Genomic DNA, 13,928 nt, shown 5'->3' with positions numbered 1-13,928 from the left:
CCCAGTGGATCCGTCCTTCTAAAACGACAGCCGGCGTTGCTGCACGGTGCTGCTACAACTCATGCTGCTACCTTAGGAGCAATTCACCTGACTGTTGAGCTGAAGATTTCACCACTACCCTGGCTCTAAGGCCATATACGCTTTAATTTTGATCTGTTCCCCCCATTTTTCAGGTTTTATAATTTGTCACTTTTATCCACCCCCCCAATTTGCTCCTATAACCTGATACGCCCCCTTTCTTACGGAGGGTTATTGAACATGACTCTGCCCACTGTTATAGCCTGGAACAGGAACGTGGAGCTCGACTCACCCAGAGGGAATGGACAGTTCATCCCCATGCGAACCTACCCTCCCTGGTTCTCCCCCCTTTCACACTACATTAGATGAGGTGGACGGAGCTGGGAGTATTCCCGTCTCATCCCCAGGTTGGCTCACGTATCCCCAGTAGGCCACCCTTCTTAGGGTGATGGTCCCAGTTGGGACCTCAGGTTGTACTCCGGGAACCTCCCCCCATATAGGGGACGAGGCCCTGGACGAGACCTTTAGTTTGGAATGTGTATGTAGTGGCAAAGACCACTACGATGTACAAATTGTCTACCTATTACTTACCTTTTGTGTTTTCCTCCCCCTCATCCCCTACTCTCTGCTCTTGACTCTACTCTTGCTCTCTCTAGACCACCTATACCAGGTATGCCACACTGCTGGACCACCTCGCCGGGCTCGACATCAGACAATTGAACTCGTGAACCCCCGATCTCTCCAATGGCATCTTTAAAGGTAAGCACATACAATGTTAGGGGGCTTTGTTCCCCCCACAAACGCAGTAAGCTGTGGTGGGAACTAAAGCGTTTAAAAACACAAGTGCTCTTCCTGCAGGAGACCCACTTCACGCCCCAATCCCTTCCTAGACTACCCACTCACCTCTTTAACCAGTGGTTCCTTAGCAATTCACCAACACCCAAATCTAGAGGGACAGCCATAGCAATCCACAAGTCATGCCCCTTCCTGACCCTAGGGAGTGAAATAGATCCCCGGGGCAGATATGTGTTTCTTAAAGGTAGCATCGCAGGTCAGATGTACACGTTTGCAACGATCTATGCCCCAAACACAGACCAACTCACTTTCCTTGACTCCACTCTGGACCGACTGACAGATTTCAGGGAAGGCCAACTGGTCCTAGGAGGAGACTTCAACATCAGCCCTGACCCCCTTTTGGACACTTCCCACGCAAAAACCACACACTCTTACGCGTTTCTTAGACGCTTTCGGAAAACACTCCAGTCCCACCTACTGGTAGACTGCTGGCGTACGCTACACCCGACGGGTCGTGACTTCAGTTACTACTCCACAGTACACGACGTATACATCCGGATAGACCACATATACGTAGACCTCAGGACGCTAGACCTACTTCAGACCGCGGCCATTGGCAACATATCCATATCAGATCACGCTCCGGTCACCGTTGCCTTAGATTTGCCGGCAGGCTTGAACAAAGCTTGGACATGGCGGTTAAATGACAACTTATTGGATGACCCGGCTGCGGTGAAGGGAGTGTCGGACACATTGTCACACTACTTTGCCGAAAATTCGGTGGACGGGCTGGAGGACGGTCTGGTGTGGGAGGCTCACAAGGCGGTGGTTCGGGGGGAACTGATTTCACAGGGTGCGAGGCTCAAGCGAGAAAGAGGTGCGGACTTTCTCAGGGTACATACTGCCCTGGGGAAGGCTGAACTACAACACAAGGCGAACGGAACCCCAGAAGCCCTGAAAGAACTGACGGAACTAAGGGAGCTTTTCTTACGCCTCCTTGACCGTCAAACCCGTAAACAATTCCGGTACGTGGCCCACAAATATTACGAACATGGGAACAAATGTGGACGGATGCTGGCACGAACAATTAGAAAACAACATGCTACATCTCACGTCCAGAAACTGCGCTCCCCCTCGGGTGAACTAGTGGTCCACTCTTCCAAAATAGCCTCAGGATTTAGGGACTATTACACAGGTCTTTACAACTTAAACCCTGACACACCCCCCAACACACAAGACGCAAGACGACAGACGATCCGGAAATACCTTGACTCGGCTAACCTCCCCCCACTCACTGACGATCAGACTGCGACATTGGAACTCCCTATCACCGTTAAAGAAATTGGGACCACAGTGGGGTCCTTGCCCAACGGGAAGAGCCCAGGCCCTGACGGGTTCACTAAAACATACTATACGACTTTCCTTTCCCACCTGGCATTGCCCATGTGTAAGTATTTTAATTCTCTGGCAGAAGGTGGGAATATCCCCTCGGAAGCCTTACTGGCGCACATACCGGTGATTCCGAAGGAGGGCAAGGATCCCACTGTCCCCCAGAGCTATCGCCCCATTTCCCTTCTTAATTTAGACATTAAACTGCTAGCAAAAATTTTGGCAAACAGGCTTAAACATTTTCTGCCCGACATTGTACACCCTGACCAAACAGGCTTTATAGTTGGCCGAGAGGCCAGAGACAATTCCCTCAGAGCGGTCCAACTCATCCACTGGGCCCGAACTTGCCCGGACCCCTCGCCTTATATTATCCTGTCAACTGACGCCGAAAAGGCCTTCGACCGCGTGGACTGGCCGTACATGACGGAGGTCCTGCGGTCGATCGGCCTAGGCCCGCGCACACTGACCACGATCTTAGCGTTATACTCCACACCCTGTGCCCAAGTCAAAGTTAATGGCACCCTATCCACTAGATTTCCTATCAGGAATGGCACGAGGCAGGGGTGCCCATTGTCACCCCTCCTGTTTGCCTTGGTTTTGGAGCCCTTACTCCGGACCATTCGAGCTAACCCAGACATCAAGGGCCTTCAGATAGGTAACACAGAACATAAGCTTTCTGCATACGCAGATGATGTCCTGTTTCATCTGTCAAACCCGCTGATATCATTGCCCAACCTAATGAAAGAGCTGAAGCTGTTTGGGACCTTGTCCAACTTCAAAATCAATTTGACAAAGTCAGAGATTCTTCCTATCAACCTCCCTGCCCACGTGGCCAGTGGTCTCCGGACCTCCTTCCCCTTCACCTGGGCCACGACATCCCTGCGATACTTGGGAATACAACTGATAAATTTGACACCTTGTACGCTGCTAACTATACCCCATTATTGACGACGGTTAAAAATGACCTTCAACGCTGGACGCGTACGGCTTTCACCTGGCTGGGTCGGGTTAATATTATAAAGATGACTGTCCTGCCCCGCATCCTTTTTTACCTACAAATGCTCCCGATCCCCCTGCCCAAGCAATTTTTCGACCGCATCTCTAGCATGATGATTGCTTTCATCTGGAACGCATGTAAATCCAGAATAGCGCTCAGAATACTGTGACGTTCAAAACGCACGGGAGGTCTAGGGGTTCCTGACGTTAAGCAATACTACCGAGCAATAGCTCTGCAAAGGATCCTGAACTGGCGCTTTCATACCCACACCAAGGTCTGGGTGCCTCTAGAGAAAAGCCTGGCGGGCAGGAATTTGTCCTACGCACCGTGGCTGTTGCGGGAACACAGGGGGTTGTCCGACACAACTTCACCTCTGACGACCCATGTTCTGAACGTCTGGGACAAGGCCAATACCGAGTTCGGCTTGGCCCCCCTGGGAGGCTTCCGATGGTTTCCCCCAGGCGAACAAATGTCCTTCTTTGACTCGTGGGTGGATGATGGGAACGCCAGTTGTGGGAAACTCATGAGAGACGGTAAACTTCAGAGCTACAAAACACTCCCGGTAGGCAGACAGGGCTCCCGTATGAACTTCTGGAAATACAGACAGATACACCACTTTTTTGAGATTCATGGTCGCACTATTAGAGACCCCTTGACACTCACCCCCTTTGAACGGTTGTTCACAGAAGACGCTCCTATTACACACATGGTATCGGAACTGTACCGACTCCTCACTTCCAATGCAGCACAAGTTAGACCCGCCTATGTTAGGCGGTGGGAGTCTGATCTGGAGACGACGTTCACAGGGCCACAGCTCGATCACCTATACCAACTAACCCACTCGTCTTCCATTGACTCAAGGACGCAGGAGACGAACTTTAAACTTCTGTCCCGGTGGTACAGAGTGCCAACAGACCTGGCAAATATTTATACCTCTACGTCGCCACTATGCTGGCGAGGCTGCGGACTTAGAGGCACACTACTCCACATCTGGTGGGACTGCCCCTTGATCAAACCCTTCTGGGAGGACATACGGGAGCAAATTAAAGTAGTGACCGGACTGGAGATCCCTTTATCCCCGAAACACTTCCTGCTGCATGTCCCCACGATCCCCATTCAGCAATACAAAAAAAATGTGCTGCCTCATCTGCTTAATGCAGCAAGGCGCCTTGTACCACTTCACTGGAAAACATCCAGAATCCCTACATCCAGAATCCCCCACTTTTGTCCCGTCAAGTTTGGACATTGCCCTACTAGAACTGTCAGACCCTTCCCTTAAGGCCCGCAGGTTGGCAAGTGCACAGGACAACCCCCTAAACACGTGAATCCGGCTGTGCCCTGTGGCCGGAGAGAGCCAGTGGAGATTGATCACTACGGCACCGAACCCGGCGAGAGGTAACTTGCAGCTTTCTGGACACCTGAAGGTAAACCTGGACTGTTCTTCTTTTTCCCCTCTCTCTCTCCCTCTCTCTTTCTATTTCTTCCCCTCTCTTTCCCTCCCCTTGTTTCCCTTCTCACCCAATCCCTATTCCCTGCTTACAACTGTTGATTTACATGTTCTGTTGATGATTGCACTCTCAACCAAGGAGCCACTCAAGGGGCCGAGGGTAAGGCTGATTTTCAGACACTGGTGACTATGGGGCCGTCCCCGAGTATCGAGGGGACACTGGTGGCCTCGTGTCTAACTCCAGGACCTCATGTGGGGTGCCCGGGGCGGGCGGGTTGTAGCAGGGGGAGGTTTGTTGGAGGCCATATGGCCCCCCCCCCCCTGTTCAGCTCGCGAGCTGGGGCCCCCACTGATGTGGCGACCCGCATGGACGGACGCCGGACTCGCCTTGGTGGGACGGGGCCGTTCATGGGGATCACTGTGGCCTTGCCCTCTGGGGACGGCTGGCGTTACGGCCTGACCCTACATTACAACCCAGAAGTTGACACCCCCCTTGGTTGACACCATGTTATGGGATGCCCGTTGGCGCCCCCACGTCCTATTACATTATATGTTCCTGTTTTGTTTGTTTAACGGACCCCTCCGGGGTCTTGAAGCCTGCGAGACCCTGCGTGGTCGCTAGTCCTGCTTACTGACAACTTTCTGTTGAACATGTGTATGTCTTTTGTATTTCTTCGGTTGAAAAAATAATAAACTTGATTATACAAAAAAAAAAGAAAGCCAACTTGTTTTAAATTTAACAGATGGATTCCTAACCAATGGGAAGAAAAAACGATCGTTAGTAGGCACAACCATCGGTTAAAAATCCATGCATGCTCAGAATCAAGTCGACGCATGCTTGGAAGCATTGAACTTCGTTTTTTTCAGCACGTCGTTGTGTTTTACATCACCCTTTTTTCTGACACGATCGTTTTTTTAACTGATGGTGTGTAGGCGCAACAGACCATCAGTCAGCTTCATCTGGTAACCGATGAAAACGGTCCATCGGTCCGTTCTCATCGGATGGACCGATCGTGTGTGTACGCGGCATAAGGTTTTTCTGTAGGTACCATGAATATCTCCTAAACTTGCACCGTTTAGGAGATATTCATTGTATCCGCGTGTGCCGATGTATTTCATAATGAGCTAGTATGCAATGCATACTAGCTCATAATGCCTTTTTACGTTTTTTTTTTCTTTTTTGAGAGAGAGTTTACAACCACTTTAACCATTGCATACACTTGCCAAAACTATAAAAAAGTTTGGGATTTAGATATACTTTAGGGTATTCATATAGGACAGGTGATTTAAATTAGCATCCAAATAGCTGTTGTAATTAACTTAATGCATAACCAAAAGCCATTGAGTATAAAATGTATAATACTGTAGTTTGTGCTTAAATAAACAAATATTTTACTTTGGTTTATTTCAGTAAAATACATTAAGGATGTAAAACAAATGCTGAAATTCTACAATAGATAATTTCTTGACATTTCTTGAGTTCAAAGTTTCTTCTTGTATTTTCTACATGTAGATTTTGCCAGGTATTTGTTTTACAATCTTTTGGAGTATTGATTCCTTTCCTGCAAAAAAATGCATTCATTAAAATGTAAAAAAAAAAAAAAAAAAGAATATGCAGAAAGATGTTTTGAATTATTTAAAAACATTTAATTAAAATATGTAAACTCACATAAGGCAAATGCAATATTGTTTATTAATTTAAAAGCAGTAATGCACTGTGCCATTATTACAGTAAGAGCCGGTTCACACACGGGCAACACGACTTCCAGCACGACTTTGGGAGGCAACTTGGACACGACTTGAGTATGAATCATCAGGCAACTTACAAGGCAACTTCCACCAGGACAGTACAAGGCAACTTCAAGTCGCCTCCAGGACAGGAGGCTTTCCAGTGGCCAATCAAACAACAATAAGCTCTGTGGGAGGGAGGGGGAGGGAGGGGTTTACCTGAGAAATGGATGTTATCTTCCTGTATTGTTGCTTCAGTTAAAACAGTGATCCGACTTCTGAGGCAACTTCCATTAAAATCAATGGGTACAAGTTGCCTACAAGTCGGATTGAAGTAGTACAGGAACCTTTTCAGAAGTCGGAGCAACTTCAGTAGTGTACATTAAGACGGTTCCATTCACTTCCATTGATTTTCTCAACCACACGACTTGGGACCACTTGGGGCAACTTCAAGTCGGATCCCAGGTCGCCCCTGTGTGAACCGGCTCTAAGGCAGACGAACACAGCAACAGAAAGTGCCTGATAGGAACAAATAGGTCCTGGCAACCCAGGGGCTTTATCCACCTTTCAGGATTTTTTTTGACTTTGCTGCCACATTTGGAAAAGCATTCTTGAGCATAAGTGTAAATACACCCAAGATCAATAATGTAATCTATTGCAGTGTACCAGTCCTTAGATGAAGCTACATTTTTCAGGATTTCATTTGCTTTATTTTTACGCAGTAATTTTGCTAGTAACCCACCTCCTGTCCTTCAAGTCACCTCTAGGCAGTGTTGCTCATCTTCCTTTAAAAAAAGTAATTAGTTACAGTTACAAATTACTTGTCCGGAAAAGTAATTGAGTTAGTGACTCAGTTACTTCATTGGCAAAGTAATTAGTTACTCAGCAAAGTAACTGACTTTTTTTTTGCCGGCGTATGACGACCCCCTAATTTTCCAGCTAAAATTTTTGTTTTGGGATATACTCACTGTATAAGACGACCCCTCACTGTGCCATCTGTAACATGCCTCACTGTGCCATCTGTAACATACCTCACTGTGCCATCTGTAACATGCCTCACTGACAGTGAGGCATGTTACAGGCACAGTGAGGCATGTATGATGGCACAGTGAGGCATGTATGATGGCACAGTGAAGCATGTATGATGGCACAGTGAGGCATGTATGATGATTGATGGCACAGTGAGGCATGTATGATGGCACAGTCAGGCATGTATGATGGCACAGTCAGGCATGTATGATGGCACAGTGATTCACCTATAGGAGAGTCATAGAGAACACCTATAGGAGAGCCATAGAGATCACCTATAGGAGAGTCAAAAAGATCACCTATAGGAGAGTCAGAAAGATCACCTATAGAAAACATAAAATGGGAGTCAGAGGACAGCTCCACTGGGAATCAGAGCCAGGTTCTCCGGGCACCCATGGAAGTGGTGTCCGGGTAGGGCTCTATACACACTCGGGGTATCACACTGACCTGTTCCCGGGTAGGAGGGATCACAGCCGGTCGCCCTCGCTCTCTCTTTCTCTCTGGGATCCCCACACCGCTTTCTCCGATCCGGGATGTTTCCAGGACGCTGTTGCCGCGGAAACCACTCCCGGACTGTGATTGGCTTGTGATAGGGCACGGAAGAACTGTATTGGAGAACGGGGGTTGCCAAGGGGTGAGTGGGCGGAACTTTTACAACCAAAGTTGGCGAGAGTGTCCTGGAGCCGACTAGGACTGCACAGCCCGATACAGATAGAGAGCGCTTAGCAGGGCTTTTTTTCTCAGAGAATAGGTGCAGGAACCCAACCTTCCCAGTCAACTCCCCGCCCCCTTTACCCCCTCAACCCACCCCTATTCCCGCCATTCGTTGGGAAAGAGAAGTAAAGTGTTGTTTACCTTCTCTCTCCCTGTCCACAGCTCACCTCCCCATCCACAGGTCACTTTCTCTTCTCTCGTCCACAGCTCACCCCCCCACACACACACACACACGCAGGTTACCTTTCCCTCCATGCAGAGGTTACCTTCTCTGCTCAGTTCACCCCCCCCCATAGCTCACCCTCTCCACAGTTCACCTTACCCTCTCCCCACTCTCCACAGTTCACCATCCCCCTCCATCCACAACCAGCTCACCCCCTTGGCCCCCACATTTCACAATTCACATTACCATGTGCAGTCCCCTCCCCCCATCCACAATTCCTCTTTTAACCTCTGTCAACATGTCACCTCTGCACACCCCCCATCCACAGCTTACACCTCCAGTCCACAATCACCTCTGCACTCCCATCCACAGCTTATCTCCCCCTCCACATTTCACTTCTGCTCACCTTTCCCCTGCTCACAACTCTCACATTGCACAATCTAACCCACTCCCCCAGCCCTGACCTCTGCAGAACATCCACAACTTTAGTTTCTACTCTCTCTGCACAACCAGCCCCCCTTCCTCCCCCTTTCCCTCCACAGCTATCTCACCTTCATTGGTATTAGAGCCATGCAGCAGAGAGCAGACTTCCGTCTGTGCAGTCTCCTCCGTGCAGCTCCACCTGTCAGATCAGTGTAGCGCAGAACCGAGGAGGAGTTTCAGAGAGCTTAAAAAGGATCACTAAAGGATTTTTTTTTTTAACTAAATAGCTTCCTTTACCTTACTGCAGTACTGGTTTCATGTCCTCATTGTTCATTTTTGCTTTGAAGTTGCTGTAATTCTGCTGTGATCTCCACACTTCCTGCTTGTCTGGCTCCTTATGAAAAAACTCATGGGAGCTTCTCACTGTGGTCTAAGCTGTGTGTCTAAAACTCCTCAGATTAATTTTAAAAACAAAACACTGCCCTGGATTTGTTTGTTTTTGTTCTGTGGGTCTCTTTACTTCACATAAACATGAAACCAGTTTAAAACCGAAAGTGAAACTAGAGGCACATTATATGATATAATTTTATCTATTTTTAATCATTTTTAAAAGGAATCAGTTAACTTTTATGTCTCTATACCCTGTAAAGTCATTTCAGCAAAAAAATTTTTTCCTTTAGTGAACCTTTAACTTGGTTCCATGCTACACAGATATGACAGACAGCTGGCGGGGATAGCTGCCTCTGAAATCCCCCATTAATGCCGATAGTTGCGGGCACCGATCAGTCAGCTGTGGAGCACATTCCCTGGATGCCCAGCATACAGAAGCTGGTGGAGGAAGTAAATTGTGGTGCCGCCCCCCTAGTATGGAATGCATGTAGGGTGCCAGACTCCTCCTCAGGCTGTATCAGGACCGTGATAGGCGGAACAGTTCTGCCTATCACTGATGTCCTCTTATCAGAGGCTGAGGATGAGAAGGCATCCGTGATAGGCTGAACAGTAAACAGAGGCTTTGCTGGAAAAATTAGTGTTCCGCCTATCATGGACGGAACAGTCAGAGGGGGAGGCGCGCTTTTTTAATAATGGATGGCCGACGGCGACGCTGAGTCAAAGGTAGGAATAATTACGGTAACGCCGTCCAAGTAATGGGAACGGCGTTGCCGTGAGGGGAAGAGTAATCTGGTAGATTACTCGTTACCCTCAAAAGGGGCATCGTTAGGTAACAGCGTTTATTTTAACGCAGTTACTTACAACACTGCCTCTAGGACACTTTTTTTTCCCAAGCCGAACATCGTTTTTCTAGTCTTCTACTAAAAGTAATGCCCCGTACACACGATGGGAAATTCCGACAGCAAAAGTCCAATGTGAGCTTTTGAACGGAAATACCGTGTGTATGCTCCATCTGACTTTTGCTGTTGGAATTTCTACCAACAAAAGACAAAAGATTGAGAGCAGGTTCTCAAATTTTCCGACAGAAAAAATCTGATCGTCTGTAGAAATTCCGACGCGCAAAATTCCGACGCATGCTCGGAAACAATTCGACGCATGCTCGGAAGCATTGAACTTAATTTTCTCGGCTCGTCGTAGTGTTGTACGTCACTGCGTTCTTCACGGTCGAAAGCTCAGAGAACTTTTGTGTGACCGTATGTATGCAAGCCAAGCTTGAGCGGAATTCCGTCGCAAAAACTGTCCAAGGTTTTTCCGCCGAAAAATCTGATTGTGTGTACGCGGCATAAGACTTTCCATTAATAAGTGGTGCACCTCTAAACACTTCCTTATTTGCACTGTGGTCCCTTAAACTGGACACCATATTATACACATCACAAGATTTTTTTTTTCTTTTTTTGCTTGTTGACATGCTTGACATTGAGTAGGGCTGATTAGCATGTACTATAAACACATTGCTGTATTATCTTCACCAAATTGAATACTTTATGGGTTTCAGAGAAAGTGGCTATGGGTTTCAATATCTCATCCCTGGCTAAAAATAACTGACCATAAATTATTTATGCTAAGTTTTTAGAATACATTTCACCAGTGAATGCAATAGGTGAATCAATTTCTGCAACAGTAGTTTATCACTGCCTATTCCATGGAGAAAATACTTCTCCAGGAATTTGTTTTTAACATATATCAAATGAGTTAATTAAATCCACAAGGGCTTTTATTACCACTTTATATTGGCTTTTAAAATGAACAAATGCAGCAATTTACAATTTGAAAGAAAGGTTTAGCACTGGGAAACACTTCTTGAAAGATAAAAAGTGCATTTTATATACAGCTATATGGATGAGACCAAAATGAGGGACAAATGAGGAAAGAGGGACAGATGGACATTGCTCCAAATCAGGGACAGTCCCTCCAAATCAGGGACAGTTGGGAGCTGTGGGCCAGATCCACAGCCAGCCGCCGTAACTTAAATATTCCCATTTAAGTTACACTGGCTGAAAATTTCTACCTAAGTGCCCGATCCACAAAGCACTTACCTAGAAATTTTCGGCTGTGTAACTTAAATCCGGCCGGCGTAAGGCGTTCCCAATTCAAATGGGGCGAGTCCCATTTAAATTAGGCGCGCTCCCGCGCCGGACGTATTGCGCATGCTCGTGACGTCATTTTCCCGACGTGCATAGCACAAAATTACGTTACGCCGAGCTTCGTGAATCGCGCCGGGTCAAAAAAGTTGCGTCGGGAAAAAAAATGAGTTGCGGCGGGAAATTTTATTTTTTTTAAAAAAAAAGACAGCGTCGCTGGAAAGAAGGGTCTGCTTTTACAAGGTGTACTAACTTTAAAGCAGCCCTAATTTTACGATTGCAAACTAATACTTACGGAGAAAAAACAAAGCTGAAAAGCTTCGTGGATCTCCGTAAGTGCTAATTTGCATACCCGAGGCGGCATTTCGGCATCCTAAGATCCGGCAGTGTAAGTCCCTTACACATGTCGGATCTTCTGTCTATCTCTTGGAAACTGATTCTGTGGATCAGTTCCAAAGATAGAAACAGGGATACGCAGGCGGAACAGCAGATCCGCCTGCGTATCTCTTTTGAGGATCTGGCCCTGTGTTTTTACCATAGCAAGAATAAAAAAAAACTTGCATTGTAAATTACCATGCACATTGCCGGTAAGAGAATTACTCACTGTCCTGATTTTCAAGTACTGAATACAATGCCACCATTCCTGAGTGAATGTGATCAGCCACGTGACAATGTAGTAGCCATGTTCCTGGGTTCTTTGCAGTCATTTCAACAGTTTGAAATGTCCCTGGATACAAATCAAATACATCCGTCTGGTAAACAGCACCCGCCTGAAAAACAAGCAGAAAGAATTAGGTACTGTCCTTACAACCTTTGTAGGTAACAAAAAGTTTATTGTCTTTTCATTCTGAATTGTTTTGTTTTTTATTGAATTTGTACAGTGTGCAGATATTCATTCTCGACTATATATTTAATAAATATATATTACTGTATTTATTGGCGTTTAACACTCAATTTTTCACCCTGCAAGTCTTCTGTCTATCATAGAAGCCGGTCCAAGAGGCGGGACTTTGTATTAAATAGGCCGCCCAGTAAACAGGAAATTCTCACTGTACTTAATCTGATGGCGCTCATCCCGCCCCCTCCCTGAGATGGGCATTGATCAGGCTGCATTCATGGCAATGGGGAGGCTACAGATGGGCCTTAATCATGCTGCATTGATGGGCAATTGTGAGGCTGCAGATAGGCATTGATGGGCAATTTTGAGGCTGCAGATGGGCATTGATCAAGCTGCATTGATGGGAAATTTTGAGACTGCAGATGGGCATTGATCAGGCTGCATTGATGGGCACTAACCCTTATTTTGCTTCAAAGTTCTTTATTTAAAATTTAATTTTTTTCCTGAAACTTCCCTCTTAAAATGAAGGTGCGTGTTATAGGCCTGTGCGTGTTATATGGCGATAAATACGATATTTAAAAATCTGTAATAGACTTTGTCTGCCTGCTGGCTGCTGCTCCTTGTTGGTGACATTACAGGGCTGTGCATTTTGTCTTCATGTCAAATACTAAAACAATGATTATTTTTATTTTTGTCAGTGTTCACCTTCAAACAATGAGCGTACAAAGGCAGTCCACGAAGCATTGATGACAACAGCGCTGGATTAAAGAAAACATTATGGGCTTGGTGCTGAGACTTTTGTTGGGGCTTTTTTATAAAAATAAATAAATAAAAATGCAATCTTTTTTTGTTATAATAAATTAAGTTAAACAGAGAGAGGGAGGATGAGAAAGAGAGAGAGAAAGGGCATGGGAGAGGGGTGAGGTGTAAGGGAGGAGGTGTGTTAGAGAGAGGGGGGATGAGAGAGAGGATGCACATGAGCATGTGTGGGAGTGACATCAACGTAGCCCGACCAAGGTAAGTGACCAAAGGCACAGAACTCAGAAGGAAGACCGGGTCAAGATGGAAGCACCCGGGACCTTCTGTATTGATCACAGCGCAGGGCTGGAGGGCTCAGTCTGACAGGTAAGTGTACCCTAATGTGCTAATATGCTGTGCATTATGGCATAACCTACCTCAAGGCCTCTAAAAAGTAGTAATGTTAGCAAAATGTACTACCACTTTAATATCACAGGATCTCAGGAGCCTCTCATGGGGCCCCCTACTTACCAGGTGGCCCTTGGGCAATGCCCAAGTACATAGTTGCCAACATTTAAAAAAATAAATAAAATTAGGGACACTTTTTTTACCAGTGGTATATTTAGAGTAACCGACATCCCCTATGTTCCTCTATATATCACAGTAGTAATTACAAAATTAAATGAGTATTAATAATGAGCAGAACAAATATGAGGACTGAGAAGTTTTTGAATCCGGGGACAGATTTGGGCTGGGGACAGTGTTCTTAGTCCGGGGGTGTGTGGTCACCCTATAGTATGTGCAGAAGAGGGGTGCATAAAAAAATTATATGGTGTTAATGAGTACTAATTTATTGCTCCAGCACTGCAGAGGCCACTTGGCAGTGGCATGCATGAAACAATTGAAGTTAGCTGTACAGCACTAGTACTGGCCTCCTACCCTGCTGCAGACACTGCTGTCACTGCCCCACCCCATCTCAAGAGCCTGCACACAAGTCTCAACATCTTGCAAATCCCGCCAACTCACCTCCCTCCACACATCCCAAACTCCTATAGGCATCCTCCCAGTGGGATCATTAGCAGCCAAAAGCTCTGCCTCTACCTCTATAGTCTTTCTGC

At 46.6% G+C, this 13,928-nt stretch overlaps 1 protein-coding gene across 2 annotated transcripts in view; it reads right to left on the bottom strand.

Annotated features, from left to right (window-relative positions):
• Positions 1-6,124: 6,124 nt before the first annotated feature.
• LOC120936603 (ceruloplasmin) overlaps positions 6,125-13,928 on the bottom strand; it is a 79,623-nt gene continuing 71,819 nt past the window's right edge. The window contains exons 18-19 of one of the 2 annotated variants that reach the window (XM_040349082.1): positions 11,808-12,004; positions 6,125-6,208 (exon numbers count right to left, since the gene is read on the bottom strand). In XM_040349082.1, coding sequence (XP_040205016.1) covers positions 11,831-12,004 — 174 coding nt within the window. In that variant the 3' untranslated portion in view covers positions 6,125-6,208; positions 11,808-11,830. The remainder of the gene's footprint in view (positions 6,209-11,807; positions 12,005-13,928) is intronic. The other variant, XM_040349081.1, reaches the window with a different exon arrangement.

Source organism: Rana temporaria, chromosome 4 (assembly GCF_905171775.1).
Source record: "Rana temporaria chromosome 4, aRanTem1.1, whole genome shotgun sequence".
NCBI classification, from domain to species: domain Eukaryota; kingdom Metazoa; phylum Chordata; class Amphibia; order Anura; family Ranidae; genus Rana; species Rana temporaria.
The sequence above is the reverse complement of the archived record's forward strand: the minus strand, read 5'-3'. Positions and strand labels throughout refer to the sequence as shown.